Source organism: Talpa europaea (assembly GCF_964194135.1).
Source record: "Talpa europaea genome assembly, chromosome: 11".
In the NCBI taxonomy this organism is placed as follows: Eukaryota; Metazoa; Chordata; class Mammalia; order Eulipotyphla; family Talpidae; genus Talpa; species Talpa europaea.
The window spans coordinates 65,921,510-65,941,005 of record NC_140078.1 but is presented as its reverse complement, the minus strand read 5'-3'; the positions used below and the strand labels follow the sequence as shown (position 1 = coordinate 65,941,005).

The 19,496-nt window shown below is 33.5% G+C and overlaps 1 protein-coding gene across 1 annotated transcript in view; it reads right to left on the bottom strand.

Moving 5' to 3' along the window:
* ERC2 (ELKS/RAB6-interacting/CAST family member 2) overlaps nt 1-19,496 on the bottom strand; it is a gene marked incomplete at both ends in the record, with an annotated part of 688,274 nt that overhangs the window by 326,843 nt on the left and 341,935 nt on the right. Inside the window, 3 exons of the mRNA XM_084248450.1 lie at nt 2,575-2,768; nt 13,744-13,779; nt 17,827-17,967. Of these exons, the coding sequence (XP_084104576.1) occupies nt 2,575-2,768; nt 13,744-13,779; nt 17,827-17,967 (371 nt within the window). The remainder of the gene's footprint in view (nt 1-2,574; nt 2,769-13,743; nt 13,780-17,826; nt 17,968-19,496) is intronic.

Here is a 19,496-nt window from a genome sequence, read left to right as displayed (position 1 = left end):
ATATTGCTAAGAAATTTTTAGTTCCCAACATTATGAAGTATGAATTTTTCAGTTTAAGCCAACAAATGGCAATACTGCCCAATTTGAAAAAGGCTGCCTGACAGCTCAAGGAAGATGTTTTAGTCGGAATACACATGTAACCCAGCAGATAATGCTTCAGAAAAGCAGGCCAAGGCTGAGCATTCCTTTTCCCAAGAAACTTCCCCTCTTGATCTCCACCCCCATCTCCTTAGAGGCCTGGGCTGGGGCTGGGGCTCAGACATTTCCCAGACTATGTTCTGCTGCTGGACCCAAGACACAGGCAGGCAGAGAACTGGGACAGAGTCAAGTCCCACCACACATTTTATGAATTACAGTGCCTGGGAGGCATCAGCTTTAAGGAGAGGCAAAGGCAGAGATAAAGAAAATGTGCAGAAAGTACATAAAGATAAATGTCTGTAAAAATCACTGTTGTTTTAATGCATTCCATATTGAGGAAATAAAAATGTGAATATTCTTGATGTTTTAATGGCAACAGTGTCCAGCTAAAACCTATTGTGCAACTAGACAATTATGCTGTTTTCATGCAAATGTTTAGAGTAGCTGATCCTGATATTCAATTACAATTTTAGGAAGCTGGGTTAGTGCAGAAAAACACCTTCTAAATACATAGCACATCACTTTTCCTCATGAAAGCTAATAAAGATGAGGCAGATCTCCCATGGCCCAGCAGCAGTGCTTCTCTGCTCGCTGCAGGATTGTTCAGTGCTACTGAACTAGCTTCGGCCTTTGACCCATTGCTGGATGGAGTGATTCTCAGTTGTTCATTTGTCAGACTTGTGTTCAAATTCTGACTCTGATTCTTATGTAACCTTGATGAAGCTACTAAACCTATATAAGTCATAGTTTTCTTATCTATAAAATGGGGATATGATATTTTCTGTGTTGTGGGTAAGATTAACTGGTATACAATACTGCAGATCAAGAGTTTAGAAGAGTATCTGGTACACTGTAAACATAAAATGTGAATAACCTATTATTATTACTAGTATAATTATTAATATTATCAGTATTATTATCTAGGGCTTCTCTTTATGACCTATTGCTTCTCAAAGCCATAGACTAGAAGGCAGGAGAACTACATTAGGGTTCACCTCTTTCTGACAAGTCCAATCTCCAGAAGATAATGTTTGGTCCTGAAATACAGTTCCAAAATAGTCATGTAGATAAGTCTAAAATTAATTGTATTTTTAGGAACAAGTAGATTAACACAAATTTCCCACATTTTTAAATAAAAATTAAAATGAAGCCCATAAAGATTTTAGTATGTATACTTATCTCAAGGAAAAAATAATTCTCATAGTGGTCACACCAAATGAAAGTCAGATGATCATCAAATTAATGCTAAGATTTTAAAATGAAATATTGATTTCGTATTTGAATATATTAAATATATTTATATTTGAAAATGTTGATTTTTTTAAATTATTCTATCCAATTAATGCATAGTTACTTAACATTGAGAATATATTTGTTTGAGCATTCACCTGTTCATAATGATGTACCTATCCCACCTTGCAGAGGAACTTGGCACTTGCAAAGAGTAATATATTTTACTAGGTTGCTAGAGAGTCATTTCTAACAAGATCCAAAGTCTTACATCTGGCAGGAAGCAGAGGCAACATTTGAACCCAGGTGTTTCGGCTGCTAAAGCCGCCAGCTTTCCATGTCTTCTGCGTGTCTTGAAGTCTGTGAGGGCCTCAATAGTGCCTTGACTAGAGCTGGCAAACCTTGACTGATTTACTAAAAATTTGCTGATCTCTGTCATATGGACTGAATATAGGAAAAACAAATTCTGCCTAATGCTGAACCAATAAGAAATCCTCAGAGGTTATGGAGTTTTGTAAGATTACTCAGAAATTCTTTTCTTATATGAAATACAGGAAAAAGCACTGATAGCAAATTTCTTTTCAGAGTCCATACCCCACATAAATATAGTATGGATATGATTTAACCTGAAAACCTAAACACTCTGGAACTAATATAACCTCCATTGTTTTTAGACAGAATTTGCTATCAGGTAGACTCTATGCAAACACATTTCTTTACCAACTGTCATAAGATCCTCTTACAAGATGAATTTGTTGTGGTTTGCGTGCCCAAAGACATCCAAAAGATATGAATACCTTTCCCTTTCTCCTGTGTTGAATGAATTCGCAACCACATTTTTCCTTTTTCTTTGTTCGATACAAACCTAAACCACAAATACTTGTCTTTGATGGGAAAAATCTGAAGTTTCAGGTAGTCAAAGCCTCAATCTCTTACATACTCCACTGCCAGAAATGTTAGGTCATGACCATCCCTCCAGAGAGTTGACATTTTCTTAGACACTAAAGGAACACATATACATTCAAAAGAAAACTCAATTTTGCCTTTTGAGAGTCCTGCAGAAACACATCATCCCTAACAGGCCATCTTCCTCATACATAACTTGTTTCCAAGCTGAAATATGGAACGTACATTCCCTGAGACGGGCCATGAGGCAATCAGTGTGCACTCACTGTCGACAATTCACAACATGACTGCAAACTTTACCTCTCGAGTTCTGCAATCTTCTTGTCCTTGTCATTCTTTTCATTCTCCACCTCCTTGAGGATCTCCAGCAACCGGTCGACTTCCGCCTGGGCCTTTCCACACTCATCACGGTAGTAAGACGCCTCTTTATCAAGCTGTTTTATTCGGTCAGCAAATTCAGGGTTCATCCTGGAGTCATCTTCAATATTATGAGCCTTCAACATTATATTTTTAAAGAAGGTAGTTAAGACAACAATTTAGAACAATATCTAGTGCAGCCACCAATGGCCCAGAAATTGACTTTGGAGAAAAACAATAATAACAACCAAGAATTATGGGTATACTGTCAGTTAAAAGCAAAATGAAAAAAAAAAAAAACATTTCAGCTACCTTAGAGCAATGTTGATTTTAAATTATATCACACTTTTGCAGGGAAGTTTCTTTAATGGGTGATATTTTGTTTCACTAGATAGTGTTCTTTTTAATTTTTTGCCACCAAAAAGTGGGGGCTAGGTGCAGGTAGAGACTGTGATGTCTTTATTCCTGGTTATTTGGCAAGCAGAATTAAAATAATTCAACTCCTCACAGTTAGGGAGGTAATTCATACCAACTGCTTTCATTTATGATGTTAAGAAGCTGAGATAAAATAATATTAAATTATTTTTCCAAGAACTGTTAAGGGCATATATAAGCCAGGTAACACAGGAGACTAGCTGGCTACTCATTGAATACTTCATCCCGAGAAATTTCAGCAGAAGATGTAGTTTGAAAGAAAGACTTACAAGGGAGTAAGAGCTTTCCAGCTAACAGTCATACCCATAAATTCTTGTTCTCTTGATTAATTTTAACCTGAACCAGGAGGAGGATGAGCTAATTCGTGAACAAGCACACAGACGAGAATGCAAACATGCATGAATGGATGGCAGCTTTACACACAAGAATAGACACAAGCAACAACACAGCAACAACCCTGCAGAATAATTTGCAGCCAAAGTATTTGTGGGGTGTGTGTGTCTGTGTGTGTGTGAGTGTACTATGGCTTTTTTTTTTTTTCCCAAAATAAACTTTTGGCTGAAATATTCCCAGACAGATGGAAATAACACTGCACCGCAATGTTTTGCCTACCCCTTGTTTCCCATTATTCCTAATTGACTTCTTCAAAGAGCAGGCAGGGAAAAAACAAGTAGTTTAACAACAGTGCACATTCAACAGAAAGTTCAGAGAAGTCATATATGTATGTATCTCCCAAAATCCATTTGTGAATTAATAAAATGTCAACAATTTATTATGACTTAAGTTGTGCTGCTGTCTTACTATACAGAGCGGATATTCATTGTGATTTTATACACTTTTTTTTTTAATTTCAGGGAAAAAACAAGGCAAGCAAGCTACAGCTACTAGGGTCAAATGAATCATGCATGGTTAGAAAAATTAATACTATTACTACTGTTAGGTTGACAGTCTTTGCAATGATTTAGTAGAAAAAAATTCAAAAATTAGTATAAATAAAAATAAATTTCTTATTTATGACAAAATAATCATTTTTATAATAATACTTTTGCATGTAACATATTATTTAAGCATGAGGATAAAAGGTGAATAATTTGTTTTCATGTTCTTTAATCTAAGATTGCCTTCTTCAAGAAATAACTGTAAAGGAACATGGAAAAATGTAGCAATACAATATACTATCAGGTATTGGTTCACACTCCTTTATTAACATTTACAGAAAATAATTATTTTCATTTATTTAATAGCATTTTATTGGGTTTTATTATAATAAATTATTGAGCTTTGATGGTTTAATTAAAATAATCTGAAAGGAAATCTGAGCTAATATGCCCTTAAGAGTTTATCCACCTAGCAATTTTATTTTTGAATGAAGTAATGAGTATTTAAGTTTGTTTATATTCAATTAAAAAACACATGTATAGACATTATATTTCCAAAAAAATTACTCCATATACTTAACATCTATTTGTGATAAGAATCAGCTAATTACTGTCATATAAACAGAAAAGTAAAATGTATAGTTTCTAAATTGTTAAGAAAAAATAAAAATTTTGTAATAATTCCCTCCCATTTTTTAACTTTTTTACCACTATTTTATTGCAAATAAAACTTTCAAGGTGTTCTTTTCAAACTATCCAACAAATGACATTAAGATCTTTAAAAAAAGAATTAACTGAGTAATGAGTAGCTAGAAAAACTCATAAATTGATAAATATTCTTTTGATTACCTATTCCTGACTTGGGTTAAAATTCTTTTCTTGACTGATTTAAAGATTTACAAGAGCTAGCAGTTAGTCACTGTGGTTGTTTTAATTCTTATATGATTATCACCATTATTTTTAATAAGTGGATACAGGATAACTAATTGTTGAGACCCAGATTCTAAATCTACCCTGTGTCTTATGACTATGGACAAATAAATTAGTTTCTCTAAGGACCAAAAATAACTACAAAATGACAAACATGAGAAAGATATTATTTCTATTATTAATGACTATTACTGTATTTTTTTGGTCCCATAAGTGGGGTTAATGCACAGTTAATAGATCTAATTAATTTTCATCAATAAGTTACTGCATATGCTTTAGAGAAGCCTCCCTAATAAGTTTACAGAGAAAACAGTCTGGGAAGGGAGGTATGTGATCACTTCCCTTACGATAGATCTTTAAATAAAAGAAGATAATGTAAGACCGTATTTAAACATGGGGCAAAGTCAGATTGATTGGTTGTCTTTTTACCCCACTGAGTATGAATAAAGGATCTGTAAGATGTTTAGAAGTCTAGAAAGCCTAGGGAAAAAACATGACTCAATCTAGTCTATATCACTCTTGACTCCCTGAGACAATGATGTTAGATGTTATTAAAATAAATACCACTGCCAAGTTTACAGCTGGCCTAAGTTTTGTTAGATGGTACTTATGGGTGATAATAATTTTTCTTTTTAAAAATAACAGACTACCTCAAGAATATATTTGAGTTAAATATCTCTTTCTATACATATGTCAACATGTACTGGTTTCTGAGCAAAACAATTCATGTGAAACCACCTTCAATATTGGTGCCAGAATTCTTGGAAGGGCTATTAAGCTTGTAAATAGATAGTATTTAAAAAGTTTTTAAGTCAACAGAAAGCTTCAAGAAAGGGTCATGTAGACAAGGAAGAGTAACAGCATTTTCTGGATCATTTATATGAAGATTCAAGGGAAGAGAGAGTTTCATATAATGGAAGGCTGGTGACTCCCAGATTTGTCCTGAGTAGTACACCAGAAGATACAACAGATAACCAGTTCTGTACATCCTTCTCAGAGGATGGTCTGAAATTGTTAACCAGTATAGCATGAGCATGTTACTCTGTGATCTACAGACATGGGAATGATCCTATACTGAAGAAATAGAAAAAAAATGAGCTTATAAAATCAGTGCTTCCTTCAAAGTTAGAAGGGCAGAGCCTCCTCTAAAACTGGAGTAAGTACTTAATTTCTAGTTAGACAACAACATTTTCTTTCTTTAATTTTGCATCACTGTTTATTTTTTCACATTATATTGATAAGATTGCTCTTGCCTTTTTAAATTAAAACATGGGTTATTTACTCAGGACTAGTAGTTCCTGGTGGGGATCAAAAGTAGATAATAGATTTGGAGCGGGGCCTCCCCGGTGGCGCAGCGGTTGAGCGCTGGGTTGCGAAGCTGCCCGCGACCTCTGTGGCGCCGGTTCGATCCCCGGCTTCTCCCCTGCCACTGGAGGAGGGTCCCACATGGCGCGCAGACCTCTCCTGCCACCCGCTGCTCCCCTCAGCAGTGTACTTCAGTCCTTCTGCCTGCTCTGCTCCTCGCTCTGGCTCTGGTGAATTCTCTCACCCTCCCGCTCTTCTGACTGTACCCAGTGCATGTATAAACAAAACAAACAAACAAACAAACAAATAAATAAATAAAACATGCCTCTGTTTAAAAAAAAAAAAAACTTAAAAAAAAATAGATTTGGAGCTAATGTACTATGGACAAAATAATAGATATATTTGAATAACTCACAATTTGGACAAATTCCTACCAATTCGAACCATTTAAGACTTAAACCGAAAATAAAAGTATTGAATAGTTATTTCACTTTGTGGAAACTGATTTGAAACTTAGTTCTCCCAAAAGTTCAGGAAGAGATAGCCCATTCCATTCTTCCAAGGTGTATCAACTTTCTTCCTATCTTCATTAGATGAGACTCTAGTTCTTGAAAATGCAGACTGGTGGGTTTAAAAGCTTAAAATATAGCCAAGAACACTGTCACTTTCAAAGACATCCATCAGTTATTAAAACCAAAGGACTGTCAATGAGCATTCTTTTCTTAATATAATTTTGCTGATTAAATAGTTCAGCTTAAAAGTACATCCAGTTTCTTGTTCTGTCTCAAGATATTTCTAGTAACTTAGAGAAACTCTCGAGCATCTCAGAGAATCACAGAAAACTGGGAAAAGAACATTTCTGAAATGTCTGTATTACATACTAGATCAGTACATTTTGAGGGCCCCCCCAATTATGTTTCTTGTATTTCCATATGTAAGGAAATTTCCCCACAAATGGGAATAATCAAAACAAAGTTTGGAGCCTAACTGATGTGGGCAAGCCTTGGCATTTTGATGTGAACTGATTCTGAAAGCCTAAATATCAAGCACAAAAGAGAAATCTAGTCATGACTTGGGACAAGCAGTATATAACAGCATCTAGTGGTTATTTTAATGACAGAATTTAGAACTATTCAGGAAGTACAGCAAAAGTTCAGATTAATACTATATTCAAATACTATATAGTTAATATTAATTTAAAGTTAAGAGTAAACATGGCAAAGGCCAAACCAGGGATTGATAGTATCAATAGGACAAATCGCAAATATTTATACTCCTTTTATAAAGTTGGTCATTGATTATTTCCAATAAAATGCTAGTTCATCTTTCCAAGCACCTAGAAATGAAAGAATTAACCAGAAATCTACTGTGAAACTAGGCACGGAATATTCAATTATAACATTTATATAACATTCTGTCTTTGAAATGGACCCTAACAATTTCAATAAAAAAATCTTTACTCTCAAAATAAACACATGATTAGTCATGATCATAAAGTACAAGCAGAACACTAACAAATGAATCTGATGATTTTCTTCCATGCTGCTTATGGGTTTTAACAATAATTTAATAGATTTATATACTGTAAAAATATGATTCTCATTTGCAGCACTCTGTGAGTTCAGGGTCTGTTAATAGAGCTTTGACATTCCTTACGTATCTTAATGGCAGAACAGGGTATATAAACTACTTCAAACATTATATTTGATTTTAATCTTCTAAAAGACATTCCAATATTCACATAATTCTGTGTTAAGAATGAAATATTACTTTAAAAACAAGGTGAACTACAGTTAAGGGTGACATAGGACAGTAACGTAAAATTTAAATTGTATTTTAAACTCAGTTAATAACAAATATAATAGCTGAGATTTAATAAAATATTTGGAAAATAACAATGTTGTATCTTTTAATCTTACACTATGTAGTTCTATAAGAAATTATTCTTTTATGATTGTAGCTAAGTATATCCAGAATATTCACACTATACGTATTATAGCAACTATTCTAAAAATAAATTTATTCTCATAGTTGAAGCAAATAGGGTGTTTGTAAATAAAAAAGGTTGAAAGTACTTTTCCTATGTCATACATACACATAATAAAAAGAGTCAACTATAGGTTTAACACTGCTTAAGCCCTTGCAAGACAAAACTATAATTACTAATGTATGCCCTTTTAACTATGGAATTTCCTAAAATCACTAATATAGAGAATGGAGGAAATTATCAGGATTTTTAAAACAAACTATGGAACTTCAAATATTAAAGGTTATTTAAGCTATTAACTGGGTTCTTTAGATCTTAGAAGCTTGCATCAGAGTGAGTCATGTGTGTTCGTGTGTGTGCAAGAATTTACACCTGCTATGTGTATGCCCTGAAGTTTTTTTTAATTAATTGTAATTTTTCATTTTGTTAGAGGGACTAGCCTATGAATGAAACAAATAATTTTCAGAAATAGGCTTTAAAAAGTCACTAAGAGAGGCCACTGAACCTAGAATGACTGTGAAAGCATTTGTAACCGAGCCCACCATGTGCTTGGGATTGCACAGTTACAATCACATCTAAATCAGGAGGACCTCACTGAACATTAACAAGATGTTTTTCTATCCAGACTGGAAAAATGCTTGGTCTTTTTCTTATGAACCTTACCTAAAATGTGATCCCTGTAAAGGAGGCGTTTGCAAAAGAGATGGGATTTCAATGGATAATGACCAGGTGGGGGTACTTGCACATGTGGAGGAATATCAGAGGGGTCTCAAGTGAGCTCTGACCAGTAGCAAGGCTGCCCCTAGAGCCTCCAAATAAGCCATTTGCCTTATAGCAATGAAAGTATTATATAGAGCACCAAATTCAGGACCCAAAGGGTCTAAAGATTTATAAAAAGTTTATGAGACCTCTGGATATCAACTCTGGGCATAATAACCATTCAGGCTACAGCAAAGTAGGCATTTGAGACTGATGAAAAAAGCATACTATTTGTCTGGAATTAAAAACTAAGGAAAGAAAAAAATATCACAAGTGAAGATAACCTGCACAGTATTTATGACAAGACAAAACTCCTCTGGGAATAGGCTGGCAGTTAAGCAGCAGAAAGGTTATTATTATAGAAATAATAAGGATACAAAGGCAAAATTATAGATTCCTAAAAAATGCATTAGAGTATCACTTAGTACAATGGTGTGGTTAAAGTAAAAATAAAGTTTTTTTTAAAAGTAGAATGTTTATTCAAGAAAAAACTGTACTCACAGGAGGACTTCAAAACTTAATTCTTATTTTCTCTGATTTACTTTATTTTGATGGACATAGAACTGGCTGTCAAATTATATTATTTAATAAAAACAACTAAGCTATAATTCACCAAATTTTGTAGGGTGGCCCATATTTAAAACAAAAATGCAAAAACTGAAATTAATTTCCAAGTTACTGTTAAGTGCTTTGAAAATAAATGGAGAAATATTATAATCACAACAGCAACCTAAAGCTCATTTATAGAGATATACTTAGGGATATCCTAAAAAAAAATATCATGGGCCTATAATAAGAAAATGTCAAAACTTTACTGTAAAGGACCACTGAAATAAATACAAGTTGTATCAAGCTCATAAATGAGAAGTAATATTGGAAAGATATCCATAACACTAAATGGATTGAATATAATTCAAAGTTAAAACACCAACAACTGTGCTTTTTATTGACAAAGTGATCTGTAAGTTTAGTTGGAAATATATATAATTAAATAATAAGAATATTAAAACAAAAGAAGTAAAATGAAAAGCAGCAAGAATTAAGATAGAACTTGTTCACTGGATGTTTAAAAATGTTATAAACCACAATAACTAAAATTCTGACCCAAGAAACAATGGATATTGATTGCTGTTTATTAGTAAATAATAAAATAGTATCCAAATCAGTGAATAAAGAAAGAATTATTTGGAATAATTAGTTGACCATTTAGAAAAATATAAAGTTAGAACATAACCGCTTAACAAGAATCAAAAAAACTACAGACAAGGTGGCTAAAGGGATATAAAAAGAAACATTATAAAAATTAAATATAGGTCAATGTCTATTGTCAGAACTAGAAAATGACTTCTAAGCATAAAGGCAATGAGGAAATTCTAAAAGAAAACTCAGGTCAAGAACCTAAAAATAATTGTCTCTATTACAAAAATTTAAGATTAATAAAACATTGCCACAAATCTAGCAAAGATTTTGTATCAATCATAAAGTAACTCATACAAACCAATGAACAAAACAGTAAACTCAAAAGTCAGTACTTAAAATGACTTTAAAAAAGCCATTCACAAAAGAAAAACAGAAACAGCTAATAAATGTATTCAAAACTACAACCACACTAGTAATTAAAGAAAGGAAATTTAAAATGAGAACAAAACCCTCCACTTATACATTTTTGAAGTCACAGAAAGTGACAGCTGTCAGTGTTGGCTGCTTGGTGGCAGAAAGGCCACGGTAACTTGCGTGCTTGAAGAAACGTATCTTGGTAAAACTGCTCTAAAACGCAACATAGCAGGAACGATTAGGAACTTTTAAAAAATCAATGGCCCAGGGGCCTCCCAGGTGGTGCAGTGGTTGAGCGCTGGGCTGTGAAGCTGCCCGCAGCCTCTGCAGCGCCGGTTCAATCCCCCGCCACCAGAGAGGGTCCCACATGGCACACAGACCTCTCCTGCCGCCCGCTGCTCCCCTCAGCAGTGTACTTCGGTCCTTCTGCCTGCTCTGCTCCCCGCTCTGGCTCTGGTGAATTCTCTCACCCTCCCGCGCTTCTGACTGTACCCAGTGCATGTATAAACAAAACAAACAAACAAATAAATAAAACATGCCTCTATTAAAAAAAAAAAATCAATGGCCCAGGAATAAATTCTATAAAAATAGTAAATGTGAGAAAATTAATATGGAAAGATGTTCTTCAGAGCATTATTGATACTGGTAAAAAAAAAAAATAGAAGTGTGGGAAAAATTGCCACATTAGAGCAATGAGTAAATAGAATGGAATATCATACAACCAATCAAACAGTATCTCAGAAGAATAGTTTATTACTATTCTTAATTATTATTAAGTAATAGTTAATTACTATTCTGGTGGCCAATCACCAAAAAAAAAAAAAAAGGTATAAAACTGAAAAAAAAAAAAATCAACAGTTTGCCACAATTTGTTGATAAGAAACAGAATGTTCTATGTGAAATAAAGAAAGAAGAAAAACAAAGTAAAGACAGACGGAGGAGGGAAAACAGCAGTAACAAAGTACAACCAAAAGATGTCTGGATTGGGAACAACCCAATTATTCCTAGTAATTATCTCTGTGCAGTGATATGTTCCACTAATTTTATTTCCTCTTATGTCCTTGCGCACTTTCGCAGTTTCTCCACTTTGACCATATATTATTTTTATAACCCCCCAAAAAAAGACTATTAAGGATAGAAAATCCATCATGCTGCATTCATATCAGTCCAAATAAGAAGTGGACCACAGAATATCAGCAGACAAGGGAATTAAAATAATGAAGATTTAAAAAATAAATAAATAATAAATAAATAAATGAATAAATAAATAAATAATTAAAATAATGAAGATTTGGCTATATTTCCAGGACGCCTAAGCAATGTGGTAGTTCAGTTAACCTAGGGAGAAGTCAGTCACCTAGAGGAATTATGCCTTGATGGTGGATGTGTTGTGGTAACATACACTTGAACAGTGTGATCTCTGTACCTCTAAATCATATACGATGTTGTAAACCAATGGTATTTAACTAAAAATAAATTAAAATTTAAAAAAATTAAACAACTGAAAAGTTTGCTTATGTATCTTCAAGCCCTATCACTGGAATGAAATGAAGGCAAAGTTCAATTCCCCTGTCACTGACATTTCTGGAAATTGACTAAAAGTTAACAGAGCGACCTATTCTGACAAGGATGTTAAGCTCCTGGTAAGGATGTTATGGGTCCTGGTAAATCTTTGCTGCTGCAGAGACAAAGCCCTCTCCATTTGTCCTATACACTTCCAAAATGTAACATATTTAGGTTTTCTTTTGGTGCTTACCTAACCAATGTGGGATTAATTTGTACCTTTTTAAAACTATCTAAAGAAAACACTTATTTTTCCCAGGATCAATTTTCAAGTTTAATGATATTCCAGTTTTGTCCATCTTTCTTGACCTCTTCACTGTCGTGAGCCTGTGTATTAATGCTTCCATCCAAATGTTAGGAGAATGAAAATCTGGATAATTTTTAATGCTCTGCTAAAAGTCATATTTGGAAAAAGAGGTTACTAAAGATTCCCCAACAGGGCTTGAGGAATTCTGTTTGTAAGAATAAAATCTGCCAGGCCTCCATGTAGCGCAAGGGGTTAAGCACAACACTTGGGAAGCAATCTACAGCCTCTGTAGCATGAGTTTGATCCCCAGCCAGGGAGCAACCCACATGGCGCAGCAGACCTCTCCTGACTCGCCCACTGCTTCCCTCAGCAGTGTATTTCAGCCAGTCTGTCTGTTCTGTTCCCCACTCTCTCTGCTGAATCCTCTCACCCTGTGTACAGGCCAGCATACAAGAGCTGGCCTGTACCCCAGCTCTTGTATGCATAAATAAATAAATAAATCCTTAAGAAAAAAAAAGAGAATAAAATCTGCCTTAAAAAATGGCAATGAAGACAAAATCTAATTCAATGTACCCAAGTATCTTGTGTATCTTGCTTCAGTATGTCCTGAATTGATTTCTTTATCCATGCTATTCCTTTTTTCCCATGAAGGGAATTAACAAATAGGAGGTAATTTTGAATTTATGATAACATTTCTGCCAAATGACAAATTTTGATCACCTTTATATAATGTTCTCAAAGTAATCCACTTGAATTGGAATAAAACAAAACAAAAACCCCTCATTCTTTAATAAATTAAAGAAACTACTTCATATAATACACTACTGCACATAGATTAAAAAAATGAAAGGGGCATCTGTACCATTTTCACCTATTTTTACTAGTTACCTATTTTTTTGTACTATTATCCTATAATCATAATTTCTACTATCTGCTATTAGGAGGCTATATTTTAGTTTGTCTTCAGCCAAATGACAAGTTTTTAATTCTCACAAAACACACCATACTGTTAGGCACTTATTGCTCTTAAAGAATATGCTCCTAATTTTAAAGACTAAACCTACTTTAATTTGTCACTTGAATGTACCATCCATGAGGTGTTTTCCTCTTTACAAATGCTATCCCTATGGGCATGGATAATTCTGCGTTTGAGGATCTAAGAAAAATTCCATGATTCTAGACCTGCAGTTGACATTTGCTTTTCTATAGCCTTAGAATTGAAGGAGGAAGTAATATCAGAGTGGTGATATTTCCTTGAGTTCTCAATTTTTTTCATTTCACATTCAAAAGAAATGGCAGTGGCCTCTGCACAGGTCATTTCCTTTGACAGAACAGAAATGGGAAGAGATTCATAAATATTTTTGAAACCTCCCCAAATGGCACCCTGTGACTTGTGTTCAAATGGATCCTCATGCTTTGATATGTTACAGCGGGAACTTTCAGAAATGACTTACTGGATTGTACATCTGATTGAACAACTGCTCAGCTTGCTACATTGCAAAGTTGGGGAGGCATTGAAGCACAGACAGGGAAAGAGGAAAGATCCAGAAAAACAGCATTAGCTCAACAAATCCAGTGCATTTGCACAGACGAACTGGTTATTAAAAAAGAAGAAATTTCAGTTTCTAAACATTCCACAGTGAAAGTGAGAGACTCTAGGGAAATAGAAATGTTGACTTTGGCTCCTAAAAAAGAATAGCTGGAATAAGAAATTTAAGGTTTGTGTTACTTTCCCTTTCTCAAGTTAAATAACCCATGAAATAAAGAAAGCTGTCCACTTTTGATGATACATGAAGTGCTGGCCTCTAGCAATGAATCAGAAGAAGTACTTTTGGCCAAGTCTGCAATTTATTACCTGAACTTCAAAGACGGTAATAATAAAAGATTAATTAAATCTTATCATTGAATTTATAGCTTGTCTGAATTTTTTATTCAGTCTAACTTTAGAAAAATATAGATCAGCAAACAGCAGGTTAGCAATAGCAAAATATCAGTAAACAAGACATTATTGTATTAACAGTAAATGAAAGAAGAAAAAGTTTTAGTCAGCAGGAAGAATAAAAGGAACCGAAATATAGTGGTTATCTATTGCTGTTACCAGTTTCTATTCTTAGTTCATAATTATTAAAAAATATAAAATTTAATGACTATCCTACTATCCTTCTACTATCCTACTATCCTTCAAGTAAACTTTAGAATCTGTAATAGTGTCATGTCTAATATGTGTAGAATTAAATATTTGTGGATTTAAATGCACTAAATATTTTAAGTAGTATTCTCAAGCCATAATATCTTAAATACTTGTATCATTAATTTGGGACTTAATACTAAGGTATAGAAGTTAAAATATTATAGGAGCTTTTAAGTTACTTTAAGTTAAGACATAGACGTCTCAAGAGTGAATTTGCTGTTTCCTCAGCCTTGATAAAGGAAATGACAGTTTTACTATGGTTAAAAAAATAAAACCCTTCTTCAAAGATGATATCAACTGGAAAATTACCAAATAGCACAAATCATAACATTTGGATTTCTCCTGTTCCTCAAGTGATTTCTAATCATATAAGATGAATTTACTTCTATAGATTGAATACCAAATATGCTTTTGAAAGGTAAAATGACCCACACATGACTAATCAGATCCTTCTCAACTCCTAGATGTCTAGTTAAGATTAATGTGCATTTATAAAACACACTCATAACTAGTAGTTATGCATTATTTGGATAGTGTCATTTGTCAGCCTCACTAGTATCAGTAAAGATTTCATCTCACATGACTACTTGATTGCATTGTTTTTAAAAGATGGAATAGAATGTGTAAAGCATAGTTCCTTTTCTGCCAGTAACCTTTTAAAAAAAAAAATCACAAAGTATTTGGTAATGTCTTCAATTAGCAGAGGAAAGTGTTAAAAAGAACTATGTGTATGAATGTGCTCCATAAACTTTTATGTAGAAATTCACCTTGCCAATTTCAAGCATTGTTTATAAGACAAAGCAAATTTAAATCACCATTTGGATTCCATTGTCACAGACAGACAAGATTTCTGTTCAGTTAAACACATCTACAGTGTTGTGTATTTTATGGCAAAAATACCTGGACTCTTGCAAATCTTGAGCAAAACTCCATTGGGAATTCATGGTTTATTTATGACATAATAAAACTATTATGTTTTCAGCTTTCATTTAGTAACCCTTTATATTTTATTCACAAGTCACATACCCTTTTATTTAAAAGGCGGCCCAGACACTCCTTAAGCTTTAATAGCTGCTTATTTTTCCATGAGTAAATGATGTGTTTATATGTATATTCATATACTGTTGGCTTATATTTTCAAATATTTCATGTAGATCTCAATTCTTTTTAAGGTGATGGGTACTTGGGGTTTTTACGGAACTATTTATTAAAAGAAATTAAAGACTACTGGAAAAAAGTATTTTAAATGCTTGAATTTAGTTGATGTTACATGGCCAAAAATAACAAAATAGCATCTGCAGGTTAGGTATAAAAATATTTAAATTATAATTACCTTATTTAATCACACTGTACTATGCATTTAGGAGATAGTATAAGCAAAAATTATTTACATACTTTGAAATAAATTATCTTTTTATAAACTAAATAGGCCCTTTACAGCAAGACGACCAGACTTGTTACTTCAATCCTGGAGATGTGGCAGAATGTTAGAATGTTAGAAAGAATGCTAAAATGTTTATGGGGATTGGTCTGTGAATTTTAGTACATGATGTCTACCTGAGAGTCTAAGAAAACCACATGCTCTAAGTGGTTTCTTGGGTGAACCATAGCTATGTTGAAAGAAACTAAATTGAACTGCATAGATGTTGATTTATTAAACTAATCTAGACATGTACCTGGAAATGATAAGCAGAAATCCATGAGCCTCTTCTTTTTAATTACTAGAGGATTTCAAATTCTATAGATCATTCTTATGAAAAGGTAGAAATAATATATAGGGTGCCCTCATCTCCATAATGGCACCTCAGAGTTGATGAAGGGCAATTTTCATGCCCAGGTCTATTTGAGATCCTCCCTCTTCAGGACTCAGCACAATGCAACTCAAGTTAGAAAATATGAAAGATGACCATAAGGGAGATAGTGAGATTTTCTTGTTCATAGAGCTATCTTAGAGACTGCCTCATAATTACAAAACTACTCATTAAATAAAAAAGAACCCTTCATAGGTTATTTCTTACTATGTCTATGCATGTAGAACATACTACAGAACACATTCATAAATATATATATATATGTCAAGAACACATATCACACACGCAGTGCATAAATAGCCAAGTCAATCTCCACTTAAACATTCTCACATGGGCAATTTAAGTTCTTTTACCCAATATTCAAGATTTCTTCTTAACTAGATATTGTTAAGTGAGATGATGAGTGAATTTACAATTAGATTTTGCAATACAGAAATTTTCTGGCTGTTTTGTTGTAAAGGAATTTGATCTATTTCTCTTTTTCTGTATTAGTATGGAAACTTCGTCAGTGTGAAATTTCTCAGGATAATTTCCTATAGTATAGTGGACACAGAATAATCACATTTCTGTTCTATATTGCATCATACAAAACAGTATATTAAATTTTAAAATATCCAGAAAAATTGCTTCACAGATATTATATGCTTTTACATCTCTATCATTTATGTCATATATTTTCATAACTTTAGCAAATAAATCCCCATTCCAGTGCGCTATGAGTTACACATTGTCAAAATTTATTATGCTTTATTTAATTGTTTAGATTCTTACCACTTTTGAATAAGTTTATAAATTGTCAAGGGGAAACAAAATGCTTAAACTCATAATGTTATGAGTTTTATGTGAACAATGAGTGCAGACATACCAAACAACACAGGGAAAAAGTCAAAGGAACAATGCATGACTGGAAATGTACTCCACAAAAATGTCCAGTTCAGAGAAAACATGTTAATGTTGCAATTTTATGATTCTGCTTTCTTTTCTAATGCCTTCCACATACAACATGTTTTCTTATCAACTAATGCCATTTTGGTCAAGTTTAAATAGTCATCCCACTGATATTCTAGGGAGTTGGCTATGTTGGTAAACTTATAAAAATATAATGTTATTAGGTAAAGTTTTGCAAAATCCCAATACAACATTTAACCTAAGCTACTTCTGAAAGAAATAAAGGTTTATCAAGATATAAGAGGGCCCCTAGAGTCTTTAATCTTCTGTAAACATTTCCACTGATCTTTTTTGATGACTGAGATTTGCCCAGAGAAATGGTTAGTTTTTATGATATTTTTCACTTCCACTACTATTTTCATCTATTTGTCAAGTTTTTTTTCAGGCAGGAAACTTAAGATAATTTTTCAGGTTCACAGACGGATTTGATGCATACTTCTTAGGAATAAAGTTAAGAGTGTTTAATTAATTCTTTTACCAGGAGACAGCAAAAGATAAGGGCTTTGTTTCTTTTGAAAAATGTCTCCTCCTTTCCTATTTTATAAATTCATTGTAAAATAAGCATATTTTTCTTAGACTTCACTTACCTTTTTTAACTGTGCTTCCAATTTGCTACATTCTTCTTTCTTTTGTTCAATGGCTATTTCTAGAGATTTTAATTTGGAATCCCTTTTCAGTCCTGCTGAAGCTAATGAAGATGCATGTTCCTTGAGGTCAATTAAACTAGACTGAAAGGAAAAGAACACTGGTAAGTTAAACACTTGGAATTGCTACTAGCTATGTCTTAAATTTGAATACATTGATTCCACACATAGCAATAAAGTACGCATTAGACAGGAAGGGTAAATATAGTCTTACTAAGGTAACAATAGTCTGTTCTGGCCAGGAAATTAAAGTTGGCTAACTTACAGAACCAAGCAGTGTCTAATTGCAGTAGAATCAAATGTGACCAAATGGTGTGGTCAGTAAATGCGTTTCACGTCTCTAAGTCATGCTAATGATGTAAGTCCCAAGGTGGTCTTTACATGTCATAGCAAAACAGACACCCTGAACCTTCCATTTACATTTATTGCTGTCAGGACCTGCAGACGCTAAGGCAAATATAAAATAAAATACCAACTTTAATACTCAAGCCTCAGCCTCACAAATTGGCCAATCAAATATAAAAGAAGAATCTTATTAAAGTTTATCAAATTCCATTTTTTTGAACAGAAAAATGAACAATGGTTTTTCAAACATCTATAGAATCAATAACATTATTTAAAATTTTAGACCAAACTTTATGTTCCAATCTTCTGTAAATCCAAATTCATCAGTTATAATGTACCTTCCAAATTCAGACACGGGATTATGTAAATTATTACATCATGCCCAGAAACCAAGAGGGGGTTCCCTGCATAATCTAAATTCAAAAACATAAAGAAAAATACTTGCTTCTATCATGGAATGTGGTATCGCTAGCTAGAAGGGCAGTGTTCAATGCTGAATATGAAATTGTTAGTAACATCTAACCGCGGCTAAAATGTTCAGATTTTACCCAAACTCAGTCATTGTATGTTTCCTTTATATCCATTTCAGCACCACTGAGCACACAGTGGTAGTTTAGTAAGTGATAATACCTAATACCTTACATCCCAGCTACTTTACAGGCACTGGAATAACCGTGTCAAAGAAAACTAGCAGCGAGAGAAATGTTTCTAAGAACCCTGTGAGGGACACATTAGTTATTCTCATTTTTCAGGTGAGGAAACTGACATATGAGCTCTTCTCCAAGGTTCTGGGCCACTAAAGCAGTTCTATGGATCCCATTTTAACATCACTTTCACAAAAAACAGTAAAGAGCTTTATAATAAAGTCATTTTGTCATGATGAAGATTATTAACACACCAACTAAATTATAAGATCCTTGTTGCGAGCAATTATATGGTATTCTACTTTATAAATTTTCAATTGCCAGATGGAAATAGTCAGCTTTTTTTTTTCATTTTTATTTTATTTTATTTTATTTTTTAAATAATAAATTTTATTTTTATATTCCCCCATACAATTGCAAACGCCCCATTCTGACCCCAATCTTTCCCCTCCCACCCCCCCACCCCCCAAAAAGTGTCTCTGGTTCATAGTTTTTTGTTGATTTTGATTTTCACTTTCTTATAGTTATTCATTTTCCTGGTCCCTTATTTAAGTTTTCTAGATTCCTGCTATGAGTGAGACCATCCGGTATTTTTCTTTTTCTTTTTGGCTTATTTCGCTGAGC